Source organism: Perca flavescens, chromosome 7 (genome assembly GCF_004354835.1).
Source record: "Perca flavescens isolate YP-PL-M2 chromosome 7, PFLA_1.0, whole genome shotgun sequence".
Taxonomy (NCBI): domain Eukaryota; kingdom Metazoa; phylum Chordata; class Actinopteri; order Perciformes; family Percidae; genus Perca; species Perca flavescens.
In genome coordinates, this window is record NC_041337.1 from 22,632,429 (window position 1) to 22,658,474 (window position 26,046).

Genomic DNA, 26,046 nt, shown 5'->3' on the forward strand with positions numbered 1-26,046 from the left:
TCAGCTAAATGGGAATAAACTATTGAAATCACCACATGTAGCTACAAGAACAGATCCAGGATTTGTCAAAGTTGAATACTAATTGTTTTTATCTTTGTGAAAGTGGGGACTTGCTGTAAATGTACTATCCTATGGCAAGCCGTTTTAACATAAAATCTAAAAAAAAAAGCTCAATCATTATTATTGATTATAATAATTCTAATTTTTTATCTAAAAATGTCATGGTAATGAGCATATTTATGGAACCAAAATAAGAACAAAGCACAAAGAGGAGACTGGTGGACAGTTAGCGACGTGTCGTGCGCATGCGCGAATGAAAATACTTCGCGCGTTTTGCGCTGGACCTGTCAAAACCATCAAATAAACTGTTATCATGTCATGTTTCTTGGCGACATTTGACATTACGGTAAGTAATGTTACAAGAATAATACAATCGTTGATTTTAGTTATTCATTGCCTGCTGAACATTAGTCGGAGATTAGCTAGCGTTAGTTAGGAGAGGGGACGTTAGCTAGTAGGTATCATAGCTAATGTTAACATTACTTTTCCCAGAGCAAATTACGGAGTTGTTAAGCCATGTCAATATGTTAAAACTCCAGTTCGCTAGTTAGCTAGCGATATCTAGTAGTAGTAGTTAGCTAGCTAAGCTTCGTGTACACGTATGACAGTATAGCTATAATACACTAAATCAAAGTTAGCTAAAGTAGGTTTACGTTAATAGTGTTGACAGACAAATGTGATAAGGTTAGCTTGTCAACTGTTAGCTAGCTAACGTTAGCTAGCTAAGTTAGTAATGCACAAAGTTATCTCACTATAACGTTAACATTTCTAAAATCACTCCTACTGAGACGGTAGAGTGTAATTTCATCTGTCCATGCCTAACGTTATGTACATTAACTTAATTCTTGTTCAAGTAACAGTAGCGTTATGATTGGCAGGTTGATGTTTGCAATTTACCTTTACAGTCTTTTTGAAGAAAGAAGAGGCCAAGCGGCAATAAAGCTGTTCCTCGGAAAAAATGGCACCGGGGCAGGACACGCAGGTGAGAACGCAAACCTTTCATCGAAGCTTACCAACATTCCTTTCACTTAAGGTAACGTTACTTAAATATTTATTGTTGAAGTAGTGGTGAAAAGGAAACTTTTTATTAAACCTTTTCATGTGCAGTTGGATAAAGTCATTGACGAGGTGTTAAAGAGTGGGGATGTCCAAGCACTGGATGTCTTCTTGCAAAGGGACATACATGAAGAGGCCCCCATAAAATGTTCCCAACAGTTTCTCACCAAATTGGATAAACTTGTCAGGAGGGTAAGATTTAGTCCAGCACACTAATATGCGATGATGCTTTGTTGTTTGTAGGTTTATAATAATCATATCTATATTGTTTACATAGAGTTTGGATCAAAAAGATTTCAAGTCAGCCAGTTTGGGTCTTGCTATCCTCTACAAGTGTGGGAAACAACTGAAACTACCTGGTGGTTGTCAAGGACTGTCAGGAATAATAGCTCAAGGCCTGCTCAAAAAGATAAGTATACATCTAATACATACAGGCACACAGTGTGTGAGCGCTGCATAAGAACATGTACTTGGCCAGTTGTTGATTGAACCTGGTTTTGTGCACATGGTGCAGTGGTTTGAGAAATGCAGGCAACTGTGGATCCATTGTGGCCCGCAGTGGAATGAGACCTTGTTCAACCTCTCTGAGGACTTCTTTGATGCCTTAATGGTGAGCTGATGTCTAACAGTAAAACACACTTAATTTGTGTAAGAAAACAATGTACCACTCTTGTTAGTGTCCATTGTGTAAATCTCTTTCTGTCCTCCCTGTTACAGGTGGTTCATGAAGCATGCAAAGAGGGTACACTTTGTTTTTTTTACATTTCTTTTCTTCATTTGTCCTTAATATGTATTTCATGTTCAGTTAACCCTTTTTAGGACCCAAGTGGAGTATTCCACCTTGAATTGCTAAATGTTTAGAAACTTCATTATTTATGTAACAAAGTGATTGGATGTGTGGGAACAGATTCAGGTGGAAGATAATGAACATTTATCGCACAAAGAAAAAAAGAAGCTTTTTAGGGCCTTGTCAACTTTCATGATGAATCTCAGTATACAAGAAAAAGCTTTGGCTCTATTCACAGTATTGCCGTAATATGTTTTTATGCAGGAACATACAAAATCACAGAGTCCTTTCTGTATCCTATTGGTCAATTGGCAGTAGACCCCAGAATCTACATCCTGATCCAAAAAGAGGTTTGAAATGGTTTTAATAACTACTTTTTTGGAGTAGCATGTGAAACGGAGTCAAGTGTTTGCTCATTAATTAACTCGCTAACAATGTTCTTGCAGGCAATCCGTAAATTTAACTTAATTCTGGACAAGATCCCAGTGGAGCTTAAGAAAGAGAGGAAGATCCTAACATCACAGGAGGCCTCAGATATCATGTATGCCATGATATTTTACTCATAGTAAGGATCATTATTACTACTTTTTATTGCACCTACACACTCTTGAACTTTTGCTTGTTCATTAAATTTCTACAGGATCAAGCTGGCTGGTCGTATTTTGAAGGGTGGTGGTGAGTTTGTTTATGAATAGTACCATCTCTCTTCACCCAGAACCATAGACATAGACACAAAAAATGTACAACACAGTCTGTTTGTGTCAGATTACGACTTGCAGACAGCCCTGATGGAGGCATTGTGCAGAATGGCCACTCCTGACCAGAGGAAGAAACTGGCAGACCGCTGGTTCAGCATGGAGCATGTGGCCAGTGCCTTTGTCAAGATCTGTGATTCTGAGTTTGAGACGGTAAAAACTTGTAATTTATCCAAGTGCATCAGCTTTGCCTTTCATTTGCATTTACATGTGGTTGCACTGCATGGTGTGTGTGTGTGTGTGATTTCAGGATTGTCGGAAGTTTCTGAACTTGGTGAATGGGATGCAGGGAGACAGGAGAAGGTACACAAATACCATAACTCAGTGCCTCCCAAGACATGGTCTAGGGAACTTGAGGGGCCATTAGGGTTAGGAAAATTTCAGTTTACTGTTCTTTCAAACCCTTTACTCTAGCACAATGACAAAATGAAATAAGAGTGACTGTTTTGGTCATAGCTTTGCCTCTCTACCCATTGATATCACACTCCCATAGAATAAACCATTGTGTAATTCTGTGCCAGCTTCATTTCTAACATTATCTTTTCATTAAATTCTCTAAATATAAACAGCATTTGGGGGTCCTTGATATGACGAAGATAGAAAACAAATGCAGTGACAGATGCACATAACTGAATAACAATGTCCTCTCTGTACTATAGAGTGTATTCCTATCCCTGTTTGGAGGCTTATCTGGACAAGCATGAGGTCAGTATCAACAGGGTTCTATGGTTTAAAAAAATTGGAGAAAAGAGACAAAAGTTACAAATACTGATTTTGTCTGTTTGAGTCTGACATTCAAGGCAATAATATATAACTTTAGGGGTGTCCCTGATTAAGAGATTACATAGTCAAATCAGAATTGTCAAGCCTTGCCTATCGTCGACTGATCGTTGAATCGTGTGTGTGTGTGGGGGGGGGGGGGCTTCTGTCTTCACATTTTTACTTACATCAATATGTTGATATTTAATGTATATCATGTGTATAATGTATATGGATATCATAATGCTGTATATTAACTTATTTGGAGAAAACGGAACGTTGCAGAACTGCGCGCCGCAAATCTTTGGTCTGAACTGGGCCTTACGCCTCTGCGAACATTCAACTGTGAGATTGGCAGTCGAATCAGGCTCCTTTCGAATGAAGCATTGAATATTTGGCTATTCGGGGTCACCCCTATATAACTTATCAAGAAGCCTTTGCCTACTCGGTTAATTAACTGTTAATTTAGATTTTAGTTTGCATGTAAATTGGAATGTCACAATCCATAATGTACTCTTAAGTGTATTAGTAGATGTGTTGAAAGGATTGTGGTTATGTTGTCAGCTGCTCATGCCCGCTGATGAGAAGCTGGAAGAATTTTGGATCGACTTCAACCTTGACAGCCACAGCATCTCTTTTTACTTCTCTTTGTCTGATGAAGAAGCACAGGTACCTCACAATCATTCATGAAAGTGAAAATGCAACATTTACAAAATCAACTGTAGACGCATATTTGTTAGAACCTAACATAGAGTGATTTCTTCTTCATGTAGGAGGGCCAGTGGGAAACAATATGCATCAATGAGAATGAAATCCAAAGCTACACTGTTACAGGTAATCAAAGTACAATAACCACCGTTTTAAAAGTATTGTTTTAGCATTGGTATAAGAAAAAACCTAAATGATACCCAACCCTAAACATTAATCAAGAGTGCTAAACTTCATTAACATAATATTCCCTTTTGATTTGCATGTGATTGTCCATGTCTTTTAAGTATTTGCTCACGTGTGCGTATGAGTGCGTAACATTGTATAATACAGTGCTTTTTTTTTATCTTTAGAGGAGGGCAAGAGGAAAGTAGTTAAGTTAAAGTTGTCAGACGTGGTGGTCGTGGGTGCAGTGGAAGGATCAAGTCTTACCATCCACTTCAGTTCCTCCCTGGACATCCTGCAGACTGCTCATACAGTCTTTGGACATAGCAAAGACAAAGTAGGTCACAGCTTATTTACTCTGTCCTTTGCAGCCCCAATATTAATATGAACATCCTGTTTTCTTGTGACACCAAAATACACGGCTATTAAATGTCAGAAACACAATAATGACATTATGAAGAACTTGGCCTCCTGTGAAAAACTGTATTTTGAAATCACAGCAATCATGCTTTGGCTCCAGTCAGATTCTAGTGTGTTCATAAAAGATTTGTCAGTGTGCATTAACACATGTCTCATCCTGTCAGGGCTTTGTGGGGAAGACAGGCACATCTATAGTGAAGACTACAGTTAAAATTATAATGGAAGATAACAGCTCACAGGTAAACAATGGTCTGATAACATAATGCACTTACTATACAGCTGTGTGTGGCCATTACAAATGCAAAATGTATTAAACTGAATACAGTTAGGGCGGGTGCCTTTTGGTGAATGGGACCAGCTCAGTTTTAAGATTAGTTTAGATAACATTTTCAGGATGCAAGGCTATATGTTATGTTCAGGAAATAGGATATGGCTACAGACAAAATACACTGTATGTGCGGTGTTTGGCCAAATTTGGTTTACATTAATGTGATGTTGTATGAGAAGTGCTTTGAACATTTTGAGGTGTTTGTGTGTTTGTACTGCATGCCACTCTCTATGCAGGTTGTTCCGGAGAGTCAGATGTCCATTGGTGAAAGTGAGAAAAATACTGCCCCCTACCACTTACCTGCCCCGTCTGCCCCTTTACAGGTGAAATAATGTTTTATATAATAATTCAAATATGTAACAGTTGTACTACTTGCATAGATTTGTCAATGACTACCGTCTTTGACAGTTCTGTGAGCTCATAAACATACATAGCCAGGCTCTCTAGTTCTTTTGGATTTTGGTGGTTATAGTAGTAAATAATGCTTTTTCAGTCAATATATAGCTAATACTGTTTATTATTATTTTCTAATTACCCCCAGTACACTAAATGGTTGTGTAGACCAGGTTTTGACCAGTTATTTCACTATTTTGTATAACATTATTTTGTGTAACAATACAGCACATAACACCACAACTACTGTCTACAAAAGATGACTCACCAGTGGGGACCCCCCCCCCCCAAAAAAAAACAACTAAATATATCACTTAAAAAGTGCAGTTATTGGTTGCAGTTCTGCTGTAAAAATATGCACCCTCACTTCACCTATCACTTTCCAACTGAAACACCTTAAAAACTAGCAGTCTAGGCCAGTAGGGGGCGTAGAGAGCAAGGGAACCAACCTCATCAGGCCTTTTGCTGACCAATATAAATTTCAATTCTGTGGGTGATCCTGTGCTATTACCTTCATGTGGAAGGGATTACAAAAAAAAGTGCATTATTTTAGTTTCACATTTAAATTGACCATTCACGGAAGCCACACTAAAGATTCACAGACAAATCGTGGTTTTCCATCCAGATGATCACCCCAACCAGGATGAGGATGTCAGAGTCTACCACCTTCATCAGCAGCAGTGGAGGAGGAAGTGTGCATGGTGCCAGTTCCCTCTCTGCTGTTATGTCATCAAGTAGGTGTCACAGAAATTGTCAAGAATTCCAGTGTTATTGTATTATATTCATGGTATCACCAGTCCTTAAAAGACTAAAGGTTTAAAATAAATGTAATTTAAATTCTTAAAAGAATTCAAATGCAATTGATGATTTAGCTTATTTGTAATGGAATCACAGATTTTTTTTTTTTTTGCTGCGTTTCTGTTGTTTATTTGTTTATAATTTTATATTCTTCAATGAATACAGGGTTAATAGTACACCATGCAAATATTTATTTTGCATTTAAATCAGCTTAACTAAACTATTTGATATTATTAGAGGGCTTCCTGAACATTTTCATGTCAAGGACATAGTGGTGTACTGTGAACCTTAGTTAGATAAGATTCATGACATTTTTTTAAAATTGTATAAGCGCGCAATTAGACAGAGGGCGTTTGCAGGTTCCACAACGCGAGTCGCACTGCGCTGCCTTTGTGGTCAAAGATGCCCCGATCGGACCAGTTGCGTCTTTTTGTTATTCTTGCTAGGCAATCATGGAATCACCTGTCCTCAGCCAACCGTTATTTTGCCGTGGAATTAAATGATATTGGATGTTTTTCCGCTCTGAGTTGAAGTTTTTCAACTTGAGGTGTTCAGGGAGCTCCTGCAAAAAAAACATGAGGTGCTCAGCAACACAAAAGCAGCGGGCAAAACACTTTACTATCATTGTAAACAATTACAAAAAGCTGCCCCAGGCTGCTAAAACGTGCTCTGTTCGATCAGGGCCTAACTGTGCCCTGTTGTTAGGGAGAAAACAGTTAGGATAAATCCAACTAGGTCACATCTAGTGAGAGAAATAACTTGTTTGGCTTACAATAAATCAAACTTAGATCATTTTTCATTATCTCTTACTTTCTTATTGTCCACAAATATGAATTATAGAAAGGTATGCCAGTTCAGCTCTCAACTATGAAATTATTGTTTTCTTCTTTCCTATTTAGACACTTCAGCCAAGCGTAAAGGGAAGCCATCTCTGGAGATGGTTCGTTCATGTGATAGGCAAGGGGAATTTTACCTGGGAGAGCTAAGGACCACTGCTAAGAGCTGCAGTAGTGTCACAACACCTAACAGCACAATAGCAGGTGGCATGACAGAGCAGGTATGACACATACTGAATGTACTCCATTTAAGCTCAGCAGGCCTAAAATGTGTCATTACAATATGCAAATTGTGATTGTGTTTAATTGTTTGTCTGTCTCAGAGTGCTACATCTCTACAGAGCACAGCTCCCAAACTGTCCAATAAGAATAAGGTTGGCAAACACAACAAGGTATGATCACCAAATTATTATGCTTATAAATAATGCTTAATAATAGTATGTGTGTACTTTGCTCAATCGCTCTGAACGGTTTTCAGTATGCATGTATGATGGTATGATATGGTTAAACTATGAACACTAATATTGCTTTGAATCGTCTTAGTTATTACATGTATTAAATACAAAGAACAACACGGATGACCCCCAGGCACAGATAATGTTTGAGGATATTGGTCCCAAACAGGATTTTTCTTCCAGCTGTCTGGTAAGGCAAGGCAAGGCAGCTTTATTTGTATAGCAAATTTCACCAACAGGGCAATTCAAAGTGCTTTACTTAAAAACAGATTACATCTTTTTTATAGATATATTTATATAGATAAAATATGAGAATAAAAGTTGCAGTATAAGAAATTAAACATTAAACAGCAGTTAAAACAGTTAAACATATAAAAGCAGATAAAATGACAGTTATTTAAAGAAATGCAACATCAAAAAGATAGGTCTTCAGCCTTGATTTAAAAGAACTGAGAGTTGCAGCAGACCAGCAGTTTTCTGGGAGTTTGTTCCAGATATGTGGAAACTGGTGCAAAATATATTATTCTGTTGCATTTGTTGTTTCTGCTTGTCCTACAGAGCATACCAGTGGCAAAAGCAGTCAATGTGGTTTTAGCTGGACAAGGAGAAGAACAGTCTCTGGGTATTGTATTGCTATAGTGACTTTAGCTTCGCCTGTATGAAATACAGCTACATTGATATTCTTTAGCGACTCTTGAACCCACCACTGATCTTTTTACTTACAGAGCCTAGTTTTTTGCCTGACACCCAGCCCAGAACTGGGAGGAACATGTAAGCACTGTAAAGAACCTCCACACTGCAAATCTGCTGCCATCAGAGTAGCCAATGCTCTGATTGGTAATGTGTATATCTTAACATTTATTTGTTGGAATTGCAGATCTTTGAACTGGAACAAACTGTCAGTTTCTGAAATGCTAATGATGCCCACACAGAAAATTAATTCTGTGCCAAGACCTGGTAAGCAATGTTTTGCATGTTAAAAGCTATAAAAAAAAAAAGCTAGTTAAAAACTAAATTCATCTCCGCATCAGTGTCGGCATCAAACCTTTATGAAGTTTATACATTCAATTATTTGTTTTGTTTAGAGAATCGATTAAGTTTGGCACAACCGCAGAAGCGCCTGTCCTCACCACAGACATTGTCAGGTCCAGGCTTAAGCTCAATCAGCCAAAAGCAACTCCATACCAAACTCACCCAGCGCCTGCAGCAGGTCCTCAGTGAGAGGAACCGAGATCCTGCACCGCAGGAGCCATCTGTACCCCAGATAAAAATGTCTGATATCAGAGGGGACTCTAAAGGCAGAAGTTCTGCAGATCGGTGTGCTTCAATACTTTGTCCTCCCAAAGAGCAGCAGGCCCAGAGAAATGGCGTGGCCAAAGGGAAAAGAAAACACCAGGTGTCACTGGAGGCAGATGCTACTCCAATCAGAACTCCAGCCAAGGCCTCCACAACCAAAGCTCTGAAGAAGAGAGTATCCGCAAATGTTAAGGTTGAAACTAATAGGGCCCTTTCAAGCAAAGAGAAGGTATGAATTTTGTAAGCTTTAAGCATCTTAGTGTTCATTCTTAGGTTATTAATGTCATATATTGAGATTCTCACACCTACTAACTCTATGCAGAAGGAGGAAGAGGTTGCAGGCAGCATGGTGAAGCTCATCTCTAGCCGTTATGAGATTAATAACCAATCCACAGCAAAAAATACTGCAGAAAGTGTCCCTAAGAGCTGGATTCCTCCTCTTTTCAACAGGTATACACAAATGGTAGATTGTAGGTCTACATTATGTTGTACTGTAGTAAATGAACAAGGTTTTGTATGTCTTCGCTAGCATTATTGTGCCACTTATTGCTGTGTTTTTCTAACAGGCCTATCTTCAATATGAGCTGGTTATCAACTGCTAAAGTAAGTGATTACCTAAGTTATGGTGAGGAGTAGGGTTGCAAAATTCTGGGAATTTTCAAAGTTGGAAACTTTCCATGGGAATAAACGGGAATTAAGGTGAATAAACTTAATATTGGTTGTTATAATACTGTTAGTCTTTAACAGGGAACTTAAGTGTAGTTGAAAAAAAAACATCTTGCAGCATAATCTTGGTTAAAATGATTTAATGCAAGTTCAGTTGAATGTCCTCCCTACAGTCAATGACATGCACGCACGCAGTAATCAGCATAGGCTACTACATACTTGCCAACATTTAGTAAAATACAGGAGTTTTTTTTTCTTATCTTTTTTTTGGGGGGGGGATACATAACCCATTGCTATTAACCTATGTGTGTTAATTGTATAGCCCACTTGTTCTTGATAGGCTGGAAACAATAGACAGTGCCGATGATTAGCTTAGCACGCATATAACCATAACCATAGTAAATCAAAGGCAGCATGCTAGCTACCTTCATATGTTAAGCTAAAGGTCAATGGTTTGGGCTACTACTTAGCCTACTGCAGGGCTATTGAGGCCACACCCACTGCACAGAACATTTCTAGAATCCAACATTCTACAGCAGATTCAGGGGCCATCCCCACGGAGACGCTTTTTGATGCAAACGCCCGTTTTGCATCGTTTGGGCCGGTCGTCCAAACGAATCCTGTAAACGCACTGCCTGAAAACGCACTTTTTTGAAACCTGGTCCCAGTGTGAAAAAACGCATATGTGCGAATCGATGATGTCATCGCCACACCCCTCGACCTCATAGCCCGCACTAGCTAGTGCACGGCCACTGACACAACTGCTGTCAAGCTAACCGTATCCCATCTCCATGGTCAAACCAGCTCACTTCATCTAAATACTTTGTCTCTGCTCCCTGACACGTCTCTCTGCTCTGCCGGTCCAGTATTCTAAACAAGATATATAATGCTAACGTTATGTAGCTAACGTTAAACATCGCTAAAGTAGCTGACCGCCCCAGCAGGGACGTAACGTTAACATTAGCTGCTATGTTTAGCTGTTTCTAAAGTGGAAGTAGACAACTTATCAACTAGCTAGCTAATCTGTCTGCTTATCAACTCCTTTAACAGATTATAGCAACTTTTAGCACGGCTTATTGTAGAAAGGCTACCGCAAAAAAACGTGGAGCTAGATTATCAAAAAGACATTGGATCATTAATGTTTGTTTGACTGCCGATGTTAGCTAGCGCGCTAACGTTAGCTCTGCTAGCTAGCGCGCTGCAGTCATGTCCGATGGCAGACAGAACTGCAAAATAAAAAGCAATCCAACAGCACATTATACAATGTAAGCAAAGACACGTTTTCTTGTGGTGGACTTTATAAAATGAGCAGTGGTGAAAGTTATTAAAGTCTACTCATGTTATGAACTGAAGTGGAAGTGAAGAATATGCTCTTCTTCTCCGGTTTTGGTGAATTTCTGTAGCAGAATGAATATGAAGTAGCGTGTTGAGTCTTTTACAAAAGGATCTGTTTGGACGCACATTTTTTTTTACACGGTTCCAGGGAAGACGGGGGAAAAAAGATTGTTTTGGTACGTGTGGACGTGGCCTAAGGCTGAAATGTTTATATTTATGTTTGTATAAGATGGAGTTTGTGTAAATTACCCAACATTTCCAGTTAATTCTTGTAAATTCCTATTAATTCCCATAATTTCCATTAATTCCCATAATTTCCATTAATTCCCATAAAAGTTTCCAAATTGGAATGTTTCCAAAATTCCACAGCTTAACTTTCCATGGAAAGTTTCCAGAAATTAACTGGAAAATGTCTACCCCTTTGCAACCCTAGTGAGGAGTAACTTCAAGTTAGTTTTCTCCTGCTTGATTTACTAAAGATGATCTTTATCTGCTATAGAAAGGAGAATCTGGAGACGTAAGCCTAATAAAATCCTACAGCCAAATCACAACAAACTCTACAAGGCAGAGGTAATGTCATTCAGTTAAAATATTTGAGGTACATTTGGATATTCCAGTGCATTTAAGGATGTATTTAATGCTTTTTTTCCCGTTTTACAGAAAAGATATTTTTGCATTCAACATTGATGAACCATTGAGTGTTAAGGTAAATATTGCTAATGTTAGTTATTTTATACCTTGACACCTGGATTTATTACACTTGAGTACATGGTATGCCACTGTAGTGTTTAAAGTCTGTTTTATTGCTCTTTAGGGAAAGAACAAAACCTCTACTAACACTTCTACCATATCAAGCAGGTAGGTCTAAGAGATGAAAATGGTATGATGACTGTCGACCTTGCAACCTTTGAAACAGTAACTTTTTGTTAAGATTTTGTATTAAAAAAATTGTCTAATTTCATATTCCTCATATTGTTTGACAGTGACATCCATGACTCCTCAGGACTCAGCACAACCGAGAAAGGACAGCCTGTTGCAAAAGTATATTTTCATTGTACTGTGGTGTTTTATATGTATTGAAAGTTGAAGCTAGTAGAGACACATAGGCTACCTTTTAAAAGCGTGGAATAATATCCTGTCTCCTTCGTATAGCCCCCAGTTGGGGCTGTGCTGGACACTGCTCTCTGGGCATCGGGTCATCTGGCTCCATCGCTACATTTATGGCACCCAGTTTTCCTGCGAGATGTTGTGCAGAACCCCACAGGCTAAAACAATGTTGCAGACTTTTTCTGCCGTGTATAGGGTCCCCCCGATGCAAGCCATCTGCCCTTAAACAATCCGATGGAGCGCTCTACCGTGGCACGTACGTGTGCACTGTTGTACCGGCTCATAGAGGTCTTCTAAAAGAGACAGATCTGCCATTGCTGATAAGTGATCAACTGATGACTTCTCCTTCTCCTGTTAAACTGATTATATGCTGCACCGAAACTTGCGTACACGAGTTCAGACCAGACGTGAGATTTTATCGCAGCCTACGCTCACGTTCAAATTGATAAATGCCGAGCTTTGCGTAGGAATCGTCGTACGCCCGTCGTACGCCTGTTTTAGGTCGTACACACGTTACATAAATGAGGGCCACTATCTCTATCTCTTAATGTCTGTTGACACGTGTGCATGCTTGCTGCATGTGTGCTCATGTAGTCCTGCTCTTGTCACGAAGAAATGAGGAAAGACCACTTTTTAAAAGTTATGGCTTACACTTATATTGGGGGCAAGACGAATGCAGCAATCACAGAACCAAAATACACTATGAGCTAGCCAATAAACCTTCTTACTCTCTGTTTCTCTCTTTCTATCAATCTATTTCCCTGTCTTCCACTAACTTGTTTGTTGTAGGGGAAGCGGTATGTGAAGAAGCATCTGTTTAGTGACACAGACTATGTCACGACAGATGTCAGCTGGCTGAGGGAATCAAGCACAAAACCCAAACCCAAAGTTACCACGTACTCCAGGCAGGCACCCGTCAAGCCTAAAGCTGTATCACCTCATACTTCATGTAGGCCATCAAAGTCACACATTAATGCTGCTTACAAACTGGAATTAATTACATTAAGACTGCATGTTGATAGATTTATTTAAAGACATTGGTTGACATTAGACTTTTGTTACAGATGAATCCCCAGATTTACCCCCACCCTCTCAAAAACGTATAAAGGGCAATGCCAAACCCAAAAAGGTAAGGCAGTATTGTTCTTTGTAAATAATGTGCTTTAAGCCTGTGATCCCAGTCAGCCACAGTGTGTCATTGTTTAACCAGAAGAAGTCTGGTGTGCAGGAGAGAGTGGAGCAGCCTAACAAGACAGTAAAGCCAGCAGTAGCTCCCAGCAGACCACACGCAGCAGGCAGGAGGCCCCGGAGAAGTGCTGCCACCTCTAAGAACTACAGGGAGCCAGACACTGATGACAGCCAGTCGGAATCAGAGAAGCCTCCTGTTCCCAAGGCAAATGCATCCCCTATATCTTATGTCACTTTCTCTTCTAGTTATTTTTCTTATTTTGTAAGCACTTGCCTATTCAAATTGGTTTGTCTTGATCAGAATATTATTTTCTATCTTGAGTAATTAAGTTTTATAAAAAACAAATACCTATTTAGTTAAAGTGCTCATATTATGCTTTTTGGCTTTTTCTCTTTCTTTTGTTGTATTATACTGTATATCTTTTTTGTTCATGTTATAGGTTTACAAAGTGAAAAAGCCCAAAGTCCACCCGAAAGGAACTTTCCATCTTCCAGAGAAAACACTGTTCACAAACTGCTCCAAACAGCTCTATTGTAGTCCAGCCTTTATTTCTGTGACAAACGTGCGTCACTTTGTAACACGTCATAATGCTCGCCTAGCTGCTTGCGTGGCACGCCCTCATACTCGGCTAGTTGTCCTTACCTAGCTACTGCGCACGTGCGACTGCCAACAGAGATGGAACAGAAGTGTGATGCCTCACTCTGTAGCTAAAACAGAGAGCTCAACACACAGGGTGAAAAGAGGAGCTGCAGCAGTGTGTTGTACAACAAAAATATGGTGTTTTTTGAAAATAAAACCATGTAAACCGATCTGGTACAACCTCTAAATACAATTATGAACCTGAAAATGAGCGTAATATGAGCACTTTAAGTATGATACATCAAAGTTTTGGTTTGGCAGATTCCAGATCCCTAGTATAAGAACAAAAACACTGGTGGGATTCACTTCATGCCATTGAGCGCACACACAGTCAACTATGTCTTGTGCAAAATTTCTATGTATTATTACAAAGATGGCAGTTCATTAGAGTGCTTTTGCAAAAAATACTTAAACCATACTGTCTTTGTCCGCACAATAACAGTACTTCCCTAATCATCTGGAGAATGCTGAGAAAACCCACGAGGCTGCTCAAGTGACAAAGAAAAAGGCTTCCAGCAAACAACCAACTAAAAGCTATAGGAAGCTAGATAGCAGCCAGTCAGAGTCGGAGTCTGTGTCAGAGCAGCCAACCACTTCCAAGGTAAAGGTCATTGAGATGATATCTCATGTTGTCGTGATTATCTATTCTGCATGCTACATAGCATCTGTAAGTCTAAATATATCAGAAAACATATCCATATCACCACATGCTCACCATGTATTGCACGTGACTTTGGTATTGGCATTTATATTGTTACATAATTTTAATCAGGTAACACATTCAGCTAGTGGGCATGTATCAGGTAGCATCTAGTCTGGCTTACCAGATGTACAGTGTGGTTATAAGTTCTCAAAGCATTATATAGGGCTGCTCTAAAACATTAACTCTACAACCCTATGTTATAGGGTTGTAGAGCTAATGTTTTTAAAACTAAATCACACTGGCAAAAAACAAATGAAATTGTCTTTTGGAAAAGAGAATGACCAAGAAACATTTACGTAACTTTTCTCAACTGTAAAGCTTGTTTACAGTTCACACATCATCTTAGTCTACTCTTACTGAAATCTGCAGAATACACAAATCATTTAAACATCATGGCTGTATTAGTAGTAGACTGTTGCAGATACATTTCATTCTTTTTTGGTTTGTCACCCAACAGAAATATTTTGTAGGCCAGCAGGGGAAGAGTAAGAAGACCCGTTTAGAGGTTCCAGAGGTAAAGAAGAGAAAAAACACCTCCTCCGAGCAGTTCCCAGATACATACAGGAGACAGGACAGCATCAACCAATCAGATCTGAAAAAGCCACCTGGTCTCAAGGTGGGAGCCCAGCCCTCTATTTAGGTTCTTGCAGCTTACCCTTTGAAAAGTAGTATGCCTTGTGAATTAAACACATCTGATGTTACAAGGTTATTGTGAAGATTGACTAGTTTTTTGGTCCCATTTGAAAAATGTTAGTTAAATTCTGCAAAGAGAAATGTATAGAATATAAAAATCCCACCATTTTACATCAAAAGGCAAAAAACATGTTTTAGCTGTATTAAGCTGGAAATGAGTCTTGAACATGAAACACTTTGTTTTTCAGCAGCAGAGACCTGAGAATGTTCTTCCAAAAACTTCCAGAAAGTTAAATAAGAAAAATGTCGTCCCTGCCCAAGAACAGATGAATGGAATGAAGGAGTCCTGGGCTGCCCGTCAGACCTCTTTCTGTCCGTCTCCTCCTCTAATTGAGAGGATGAGATGTAAGACTGGAAAGCCACTCCCCAACAGTTAGATAACAGTTAGATCATTTGACTCCTTTGACATCAGTTAATGTATATAACATGATCCATAGTAGGTCAAAAAGTTTTTGTTAATTCTATAACAATGGCCACATATATTACTTGCTCTTGACACTATTGGAACTTTTTTCCCAGCATTGAAAAGATTTTATAGCAAGATAATGTTTGGTTTTCACTTACTGTAGTGACACTGCATGTTTTTTTTACTAGCTCGAAGAGTTTTAAAACTGTTACATAATGACCTTATTGCTCTCCAATCTCTTAACTGTAAATTGATATGTAGAAAAGCATGTATATATTGACCTACTGCTCTCTGTCCAAACTCTGAGGCCAGCTGCTTAAACATCTGTGCTTATTTTGGACCTTCACAGCTGCTGAGAGGTCAGCCCAAACCTTTGGTTTGACCTGCTCCCCTCTCCTCACCCCGCGGGGGTCCCCACTCCCTGCCTCCCCTGACCCACCCTGTGAGGACACCCCCTTGCCAATCCTGCTGCTACCCAAACCTTGCTCTACAGTCAACAGTAAAGGAAACTTCAGGGCCTGCTCTTTCTACAGTGCAGAAAAGAAGCGCAACTCATCCAAAACTCAATCCATCCAGTCTGTCCCCTCTCTCCCTTCACTGACCCCTATAGGTCAAACGCCTGCACAAGGTGCTCTCACTGGACCTCGTGCAACAGAGGTAAAACAGCACATCTCTGACACCCCATGTAGGTCTCATGGCCATACAGTATGTGGATTCTGTGTTAAAGGTTACAATCAAATTTAAAGATTTTCACCCCAATGATACACAGAATTTGGGCAGTGTAGTTGAGAATACGTTAAAGTAGACAATTGCAACTAGACTTAATTATTTTAAAGATGTTGAACTACTCACCTCTTCATCAGTTCTAATGACTGGTGGGGGGTTCTTTGGTATTAAACATCTTCAAGTGATTCACACATCCTTTGCACTACATGGAAGTCATTGACTTCACTCGACAGTCATGTGAGAATCACTAGAGTGACATGAATGGAGGTGTGACTTATTAGATGACTTAAGGCGTTCATAGACCGTTACCTAGAATTTAAAGCGCCCATATTATGCTCATTTTCAGGTTCATAATTGTATTTTAAGGTTGTACCAGAATAGGTTTACATGGTTTAATTTTCAAAAAACACCATATTTTTGTTGTACTGCACAGCTCTCTCTCACTGCTGCAGATCCTCTTTTCACCTGGTTTCTGTTTTAGCTACAGAGTGAGACCTCTTTTCTTCTTCTTCTTCTGTAATATCTTTGATTGCACTCGCACATGCGCAGTAGCTCAGATGTAGATCATGTCAGCTAGCTAACTCTAGAGACAGTAAAAGAAAGCCTGTTTCTCCAACTTCGGTCAGTTACAAGGCAGGATTAGCTGGGAGACTTCTAAATGAAGGCGCACATGATATATTTCTTTTGTAGATTATGGTGAACTTGTGTGTGTTGTAGCAGTCCTTTGCTATTGAGAACGAGGTAGCATGCTAACACTACGAGCTGATGGTTGTGGTTAGCCAGCTCGTTTCCGATTTTTAACAGCTCACCAGGAGACTGAAGGCAGGACACATTCAGAAACCGTATCTCACTCAAAACAGCATGGATGGATTTTTTTCAAAGTTTATATGCGTGTGGAAGCACCAGAGACACAAAATAACTTAATTTTTTTCATAATATGGGCACTTTAAGGAAGTAGGTCTGTGACCTCAACATTGCTGGTTGAAATTCCCAGGCCAGCTGAGAAAATGTGGGCAGAGAAAGTAAAGAGGTATCACTTCCCTTTGTAAACAATCATTTTTGAGTTTTGAGGTTCTCTATTTGAGCAGATAGGTTACATTAAATCTCAAACTGCCCAACCCTTAACTGCTAACAGTTGTAAGGGACAACATTAGAGGATAAATTAGAGGATACCAGATAAATGCATGTAATTAAATAGAATATGTTGGAATTGCACATGATGATGTAAATGATGTATGATTAAAATGACCTATTTAGCTCCAGGCAGAGCATATAATAGCGCTGCATCAATTCATCTGTGCCTCTTAATGCATTGTTGAAAATGTCTTTATAATTTTACCGTCCCTAATCTATGATAGACATGGTGATTAGATAACCACTAAATGAGTGGCCATATTTCTTATTGTCCATTATTTTCTCATCACTTCCGGTCCCTCTCCATTTCTTTATTTGTTTCCAGATAAGTCCAATCCAGCAGCATCTACCCTCAGTACCTCAATCTCCTTTGTCTCTGTCCACTCGGCCCCTGTTGACATCCACTCTCGAGCTGGACAAACCGTCCATGCCCTCTCCTCCTCAGTCTCCATTCCCAGAAGACACCGTAAACCATGGGAGCCATTATAGCTTTAGTAAAGTGTCTTCAGTATCCTGGCTTTCACTGAGCCAGTCATCCACTAAGTCATCATTACTCACTAGAAAAGTAAAGGACAGCCCTGCTGGCCTGGCTGTGTCTCATAAAACAGAGGTAGGGCTTTACCACACTTTATGTTATTGGATGGATAGATGAATGGACGGATGAGAGCACTGAAAGGCCACTAATCACTGAGTTATTGTGATTTTTAAATATTTTTAGCCAATCAAACAAACAACTAATGCATTACTGTCCATCCTGACAGAAAACACCATCTTCAGACCGAAAGCCTGAACAGCTTCTTCTCTCAGGTAAAAGACCCTTTGTGTTCAACTTGGTCGTTGACAGGTGTACAAAAGATTTATCAGTTGCTACAGTCTAACCCCACAGCTAGATCCCCTCTACACCTAAACAATGTTGTAAATAAGTATAAAATTACATCTAATGTAATAGTCTTCAAGAGTATGAATTCCCCCAAATGGGGCTCCCCTGTCAAATCACTGATCTGCTTCAGAGGAAACCCCTGTGTTAAGTTAACCAGTCGTATACTGGGTAATGTATTATAACTGCTGGTTCTTGTTACAGGACCCAGTCGCAAGCGCCACACCTCCTTGTCCAGTAGTTCAGAGGAAGATAAGAAGGAAGAGAGGAAGAAAAGCAAGATGAGAGGGCAGCGTTCTCCTCGGATTAAACCAAGGAAGTTGTTCAAGTCCTGTAAGTCCAGTTACTTGCAAAGTAAATTAGTTGTCAATTCAGTCCGAAATAACTTTTCCAAATGTCTTGGTAGAACAACATCTATTGAGAAATCGGTGCCTCTAAAGCAGAGATTACTAAAGCAAAACCTGGAGGAGGGGATTCTCACTAAAATGAGAAGAGCTGGTCCACCTTAAAGGTCAGCCCACCTTAAGTTAGTGAGCCTGTGCTGAAGTTGTCACTAGCTCTGTGGCTAATCCCCTTCACTTTAACCAGCTGGTAGCAAGCAAGACATGGGAAGTTGGCTTGGGTCTTGAGGAGTTGTAGCCCTAATGCATCCATGGTTGAGGCATTTATTCACCAACAGATAAACTGAACACACACTGCACTGCTACTTTCACGGCTATTTACGTTACTGCTTACTTCTTACTCACCAACAAACCTTCCTCTTTTTTTTTGCTCTCTCTCCACCGCACACTTGGATCTGTAATTCGGTATTGGTACCAACAGTACCTTTTTTGGGTACTTTCTCTCTGTAACAGAGCCCAACCAATAAAAGATTTTTACGGCCGATATCGATACAAATATTTGGTGATTTAAAAATCCGATATATCGGCCAATATGTATTTAAAAAAAAAAAGTAATCCAGAAACGTGTTACAAAACATTAACAGATTTCCCTAAATTTAAATCCCTAAATTTTCCCTAGATTTAGTTATTTGTAGTTATTTATGAGTCCTCACTAAAATAATATGATAATGCAGTTTAAAAATAAACTTGTTTGTTTTATTGTCACAACAGAAGAGAGGAACATCAAAATATATTAAAGTTCTGATAAATAAAATGTATAAAAATACAAACATAAGATATGAAACTTAGTCCTTTGAACAAAAACACAATAACGACAAAAAAAAAAAATCATTTGCCAACAGGGACGCTTTAAATATTACCATGCCCCTGGTGGACGTTTATCGGCCATTATAAATGGCTTATACCGTTTTATTTTATTTTTTAAAAAATGCCTAATATCGATTGTTTGAAAATAATATAGGCCCACCAATATATCGGTCTGGCTCTACTCTGTAATAACAAAAACTATTTTCAGTTGTAAAAATAAGTCCAAACCTAAACTCCTTCCTACCTTCTCCTCCCCTCCAAACCCGTCCCTACAGCCTCCAGTCTGTCACCAGGGCATAGGGAGCCCTAATCCTTGTCTCGGCAGGGCTCATAACTAACCTTTTTCACCATCCTTTCAGAACTGTCCTGATATATAATCTAAGCTGTCCTGAAATGAATGTGGACCATCCCAAATTTAAAATCTTTTTCTACATTATCATTAGTTAGAGTAGTATGATTTCAGCTGTTGTGGAGTTTTGACTCTTCATAATGTTATACGGTTATCGTTAGCTCACTCACTAAATACAAACGTAAATGTAACGTTACTGTTAACATTAAACAGTCCAACGTTAGCTGATGTGTGTGTGTGTGCGTGTGCGCGCTTACACGTGCACACGCACGTTTATGTTGTCAAGGAGGTTTAATAAGAACTGTGTGCTACACAAAACGTGTCGGTTTCATTTTCTGCGGCGTTTATTGTAAGTTAGCTGGGCTTTTTTCTTTCAACTATCGTCCCAAATTTGTCTCACACTTGCGACCACTTTATCGGCATTGCCCTGACTGTGACTTAAACAAGCTCCAGAGGCAACGTAGTCTTATTTTTCATATTTTTGTCATTTTGATTGTGTATTGTGTGTGCTTTTACTGTTTACCTGTATAATTTAAATAATACATCTTTTTGGGATGTTATCTTTGCTAACGGATCAGTGGGTCTGTCTGTTACTTTCAGTTGCTGAGGTGTCTGTTGAGGGTGAGGTGAGCCGCGTGATGTCTTCTTCCCACACGATGAGCTCCAGTCACTGGGAGGCTGAAGGGGGGGATGGAGACATGGACATGGATGAGGATCTCGAGTTGCCAGAAAATGCTGTAAACCCGAGTAACCTGTGTCAGCAATTCAGCTCTGAGTTGAAGAAGAAGTTCCAGGTTGGAGACGCACGCACGCACACACACACACACACACACACACACATACACACTTTACATGACATTTAAATAGTCAACAGGGAAAGAGAATATGCAGCAGTAACTGCACCACTGTGTAGCTCCAGTTTTTCTGAAGGAATATCAAAAGGCACTTAACACCACTAAAAATAATGTTTGTTTTAGATGTGGTGACCATGTTGGTTTGAGAAAGCTGTGACAGATGTTTAAACTTGATATATTCTCAGAATTTGTCATTATTTCTCATAATCCTGAGCCACTGAAATGTTAAATGATGGCTTTGCTGAAGCACTAGCTATTAAATGTGTTTGTATTCAGAACCGTTTTAATATGGTGGAGATTTACAACAAGCATTCTTTGAAGACCGTCCAGCAACATGTCTCCTCCCTCAGCACGCAAGTTACCAAATACAGGTCAGTTAGTATGTAGTTAGTGTGTAAAGCTAACAAGCTTTCCATCCACTGTCCATATTGGCTTATAGATTACAAAATGAATATGCACATTTGATGTTTTTACCTTTTAAGATATAGCTTAATTTCATGGTTGGTTGCCCACCAATGTGGTTCTTAGAGATGACTGTGCAGTCGGCAGTTACTATTCATTTCCCAAAGCTGTTCTAAGTTTACTCTGTTAGTACGTAAGTACTTATGTGTTTTATGGGCTCCAACTTTACAGTGTCCTGCTTTACATTTTAGATGTCCACTTCACTGGTTAATTCTCTCTTATCTGTAGGACTCAGAGGCTTGAACAGGTTCAGAAGGTCCTCTTGGAAGAGATCCACAAACTGGAGCAGGATGACACTGTGCTGAAAAGCATGGAGAAAGACCTGACTGTATGTCACTCTGTCTCTCTTAGACTACAGCCACACTACTACGTTTTCATTTTAAAACAGCATTTTAAGACGAAAACAATCTCCATCCTAACTAGAGTTTCAGCACCATTTTAGAACTAAGGTCCTTATTAACACGACTAAACAACACATATCACAGAGCATGGCTTGCCTCCTGCTCATGTTGACAATATTAGCATTATAAAATGCAGAATTAAACTGCAGAACAGCTGCTAGCATCGACAACGAGCTCAGAAACCACTGTAATTAAGTATCCATGTTAAATTAACTGACGCAGACGTATTGCGTATTAGTAGTGACCTATTTGTGTGGATGTGGCCTCTCTCTCTCTCCCTCTCTCTCAAATAAAAAATAATACAATATTGTGTTAAATGAGATTGTCACTATGTTGATTTGACAAGTTTCAGATCAGTGTTTGGTCTCTGTTCTTTCACAGATGTACTGGAAAAAGCAGACCGTGGCTTTCCATTCTTACCAGGAGCAGGCAACCACAAGGTGAAATTTAGGCCTTTGTGTCTGTTTGTGTGAGCACTAAAAGAGCCATATTGTTAGTTTGAAATTCTCTCTGTTCAAAATGCTTTGAATAACTTGTTTATTCCAGGGTACCTGCCGGGTCTTAAAAGTATTGCATTTTATATTCTAAAACTGAGGCCTTTAAAGTACATTTACAAAATATGACTTTATTTTTACAAAGGTCTTACCTTTTTTTCTTGTCCTTTCATACGATTAAATGCATATCGTTACGTCATAAATACATGTACTTTGTGTGACATTACAATATACTCTAGTGTGACTTGGATGTTATTACGTCAGTGTTTTGGTTTATGCGTGACCATGGAGTGTGCGTGAACTCGCGAATCAGTCAGTCAGATGTCAGGAAAGAAAACAAAATACGATTTTTTTTCAGTTAACCCCAAAATTGTTCCTTCTGTCTGTATATGTATCTATATATATGAGTCGAGTTACTTCTGCTGAAATGCATCAGAGAAGTGATGGCGTTAGGTGGGTGAGCTGCTTATTTTTGGCCACTTGCATAAATGCCTAAAACTGTAGGATTTATTTTTCAGTCTTGATCAGATCCATGCTTTCAGACTTTATCATAGGCTTTCTGCTAGAAACGTGGTTGATACGGAATCACTGACATGCAATCAAAGGGTCCAGTGGTGGACTTTCAAATTGTTGAGACATATCATGAATAACATGTAAAGCAATCAAGTACATCTTTAAACCATTTTGATTACTGCAATTGTCAAGAAAACCAGAAATCCACACCGAGTGCACTTTTTCAGAAAGAATTGCATTTAGTTTATCAGTGTTGCCCCTTTAACCCGCAGTATATTTGCATTTTTAACTTGAGCTTGTGTGTTCTCCAACCTTCTTCTGCTCTCCCTCATTTGGTTGTGTGACTGTCTGTTTTCTTCCTTCCAGAAATGAGGACCTGAAGAAAGCTCTACAGAGCAACATGTGTCACAGCTTGGAGTATGAGGAGAGAATATTCACATCCCAGGTGTGATCCTCAGGCTTAACCTTCACAGCTGACATCTAATATGTGACCCATATTGTTGCCCAAGCATTAGACTTTTTAATTAGCTATGTAAATCCAGTGCTCCGGTTGCTTGGAATAAAGTTAAAAACATTTTTAAATAGAGCATGTCACCTTATGGTACATGTCTATGTGAGCAGCCGGGGAATGCATTCTGGTAGCGTTGCGTTGACTTTTGAGAAGCGGGGCATCAAGTTGCCTGCTCCTCATTTGCATAATACCTGCAAACTAGTCACCGTTTTGAATGGGAAAATGTCATCCACGTGAATCGTGTAGATCCGAAGAAGAGACCCGGTGCTAATACGGCCCCGTTGCCTTAACGACCGTTATCTACCGGACCGAATTGCAACGCGGATTTCGGTGCCTTATTTAGGTGCCACTGAAATGCCTGCCCTTCTCTCTGATGCTCCGAAACGGACGTTAGAGGCAACTGAAACATCTCCACACATCACGCTAGTTAACGCTACATTTGGCAGCAGGTAACGTTAGCCTACCGTTAGCTAGCAGCTGGAGTAAACACGGTTAAAATGCTGACAGCTAAACGGTGTAAAAGTTTGTCTGTATTTCACTGGAGAGGAACGTATGACAGCGTGCAGCTGCCGTTGTCGGAAAAACAACACAGATGTTGCGTTCACTTGAAACTCGCCTCGCCAGCCTCGTGCTGCATTGAAAGTTATTGTAAAATGCCCTTTTCCCATCCAGTGATTGTTTTTGTTGTTTAACAGGAATTTACTGGTGACATAAATTATTGTTATAAGTTAGTGTTATTATATTTTTTAAAAATCATTTAATTTTGACCCTGTGGCCTTAGCAATAAACAATCCATTCTTTAATGTTGCAGATTGTCGTTTTGTGATCCTTTTAAAAAAAAAAAAAAAAAAAAATATATATATATATATATATATATGCAGGTATGTACATATTTATGCAAATCAGAGGCATCCAGCTCAACTTACCACGTCAGACGAAAAACTTTTAAACTAACCATTGTCGATCTAAAAAGAAGACTCAGCAACTGCATAGCGTATTTCTCGCATAAAATGCTTTCAGAAACAAATTACGGTAAACTATTTCTGTTAAATAAGACACCCCAAGAGTGAAGCGTTCATCCAATCAGGTGCAGCCATTGCGGTTATAGGAGGGTGTAGCCTGTTTTCTTCGTTTGTCAGTGGTCATTGAAGAGAAATTGATAACTGCTAGTTAAACGTCCAAGGGTGGGAAGCGGGCGATCCCAGCCGTCAAAAAATGCCTATGTGGTTACCTACCATTAGCCTGTCAACCTGTCTGTCCAATGATTTTTCGCTGAGTGGCCTAAATAACATTTTGTTTATCTCATTGTCGCACGTGTCAACCCTTCCCCTGCTTGTCCTGACCGTGTCATATTCAAAACCCTGCTGCTCTGCCTGCTGTTCTCAGATGGGCCTGATAAGAAAAGACATGAAGTCAGTCCAGGACAGACTCCTCAGCGAGATGGTGAGTAGACAGGATACAGGTGGCCAGAACAATTAGGCTGGCTTTCATTTTGTGTCCTTCACTCTGTCAGCAGAACAATGCTCATTTGAAAGCCCTTATATATCACAAAACAGTCTTGAGAGAATGTATGACTCAGATGATGTTGTGTAAGATTTTAAAATGAAGTGTCTTTCCTGAATCTTTTCTTTGTGCTTGTTTACCTTTCGTAGCAAGAGGGCGAGATCCAGAGTGTGAAGAGAGGCCTGCATGCTTTGTTTTTCCCCTGATGGAGCCATGTTTTGAGCTGAACAAACTCCTGCCAGGGGTCTCTACACTATAAACAAGGTTGTGCATTTCACCACATGATGTACACTGCGCTGTGTACTTCAGCTGTGCTGGTTTTATATCAAAGTGTTTGTCTGAAGGGTTGATTGTTCCTGGTTCTGCTTTTATTGTATGTTGGATGTGTTTGGTTTTATTCTGACATGGATGTGTTGTTTCTCAATGTTTTTTTTTTATCAGAAATGTCATGTTATTCTGATATTTGATTACATTTACAAATTCAATAATTTTAGTGTTATTTGATAGAAAGTACAGGTAATTTTTGCCACTGTGATATTTTTAATACAAATTCCTGATTTATTCATGGTTAGTTAAGTACTGAAAAATGACCAATTAAACATTTAAATTGTTAAATCCATCAGTTTTTAAAATACCTTTCAACCGGATTCTTGATTGAAAATAAAACTGTTTAAAAATGAGATTAGCCATTCTTAAAAAAAGACCTTGTATTTTAAAGACAAGTAGTGCTTACAAAGGTATTTCTCTTTTCAGTGAAGACATTGACAGTCCCATTCATTGACATACTGTATGTACAGTTAATATCAAATTCATCCCCAATACCACCTCCCCCAGACTGCACAGTCTTTACACAGTCCAAGTGACACATTACCAGTTAAGAAAAGGTGAAGCTGGTCACATGCACAACTTCTTCCCATTACGCGGATCCACACCGCCTTGTCAAAGGAGTTCATGAAATAGTACAAAAAATCTAAACAATGACTGAATGACAAGATTGTTTTTTTTTCCCCCCCTGCTCTCATCCTGAGAGTCGGAGGTTCCACCAGAGCCCGCTTCCACCAGCCAGCTTCCATGTGGCGACATTCAGTAGTCTCCAGGACGCGCTGACGCAAACATTACCGTCATCGTCTCTCCCACACCCGTGCCCTCATACGGATGATATGATAGTCGCGGGTGCTGGAAGAATGTTAAAGACACACTGAAGTCGAAAAGGCTCCAGGCTCTTTAAACTTTCCACCGCTGAGCAGCTTCATAAAATTTCCAAACTCAGCATTTCTTCACAGAAGAAACTCCCTGATTTCATGGCCGGTGGAACCTGGAGAGACAGACATGCAGGGAAACCATGTGTAAAGGGGAAAAGTACAAACCGTAAGAGCAGCTACGTATGTCGTCGCACCCAGCTATTGCAGCTATAAATCAGTTCTGTGGGGCTATTTTTAGCACAGTCATACTTGCATCTA

General features: G+C 39.5%; 2 protein-coding genes across 6 annotated transcripts in view; one reads left to right on the forward strand and one right to left on the reverse strand.

The window, feature by feature from the left end:
• The first annotated feature begins 268 nt into the window (after nucleotides 1-268).
• On the forward strand, nucleotides 269-25,266 carry sycp2 (synaptonemal complex protein 2). Of its 5 annotated transcripts, none has more exons than XM_028582375.1 (47): nucleotides 269-406; nucleotides 966-1,042; nucleotides 1,168-1,308; nucleotides 1,394-1,525; nucleotides 1,622-1,726; nucleotides 1,834-1,858; nucleotides 2,168-2,253; nucleotides 2,350-2,444; nucleotides 2,544-2,578; nucleotides 2,669-2,811; nucleotides 2,909-2,961; nucleotides 3,318-3,363; nucleotides 3,982-4,086; nucleotides 4,191-4,251; nucleotides 4,479-4,627; nucleotides 4,875-4,949; nucleotides 5,275-5,361; nucleotides 6,057-6,165; nucleotides 7,129-7,286; nucleotides 7,389-7,457; nucleotides 8,079-8,142; nucleotides 8,246-8,291; nucleotides 8,398-8,477; nucleotides 8,606-9,045; nucleotides 9,139-9,266; nucleotides 9,383-9,419; nucleotides 11,317-11,387; nucleotides 11,478-11,523; nucleotides 11,632-11,675; nucleotides 11,801-11,858; nucleotides 12,714-12,873; nucleotides 12,989-13,053; nucleotides 13,135-13,317; nucleotides 14,195-14,353; nucleotides 14,913-15,071; nucleotides 15,337-15,493; nucleotides 15,904-16,211; nucleotides 17,740-18,024; nucleotides 18,176-18,221; nucleotides 18,496-18,624; nucleotides 20,449-20,642; nucleotides 20,979-21,073; nucleotides 21,393-21,492; nucleotides 21,947-22,005; nucleotides 22,939-23,017; nucleotides 24,470-24,526; nucleotides 24,736-25,266. In XM_028582375.1, the coding sequence occupies exons 2-47, from the start codon at nucleotides 1,019-1,021 to the stop codon at nucleotides 24,790-24,792; spliced, it is 5,004 nt and encodes a 1,667-aa protein (XP_028438176.1). In that variant the 5' UTR covers nucleotides 269-406; nucleotides 966-1,018; the 3' UTR covers nucleotides 24,793-25,266. The 5 variants fall into 5 exon arrangements, with proteins under 5 accessions (XP_028438176.1, XP_028438178.1, XP_028438179.1 ...); XM_028582377.1 differs by having other exon boundaries at nucleotides 15,340-15,493; XM_028582378.1 differs by having other exon boundaries at nucleotides 13,138-13,317.
• phactr3a (phosphatase and actin regulator 3a) overlaps nucleotides 25,167-26,046 on the reverse strand; it is a 33,655-nt gene continuing 32,775 nt past the window's right edge. Inside the window, exon 12 of the mRNA XM_028582380.1 lies at nucleotides 25,167-25,901. Coding sequence (XP_028438181.1) covers nucleotides 25,886-25,901 — 16 coding nt within the window. The 3' untranslated portion in view covers nucleotides 25,167-25,885. The remainder of the gene's footprint in view (nucleotides 25,902-26,046) is intronic.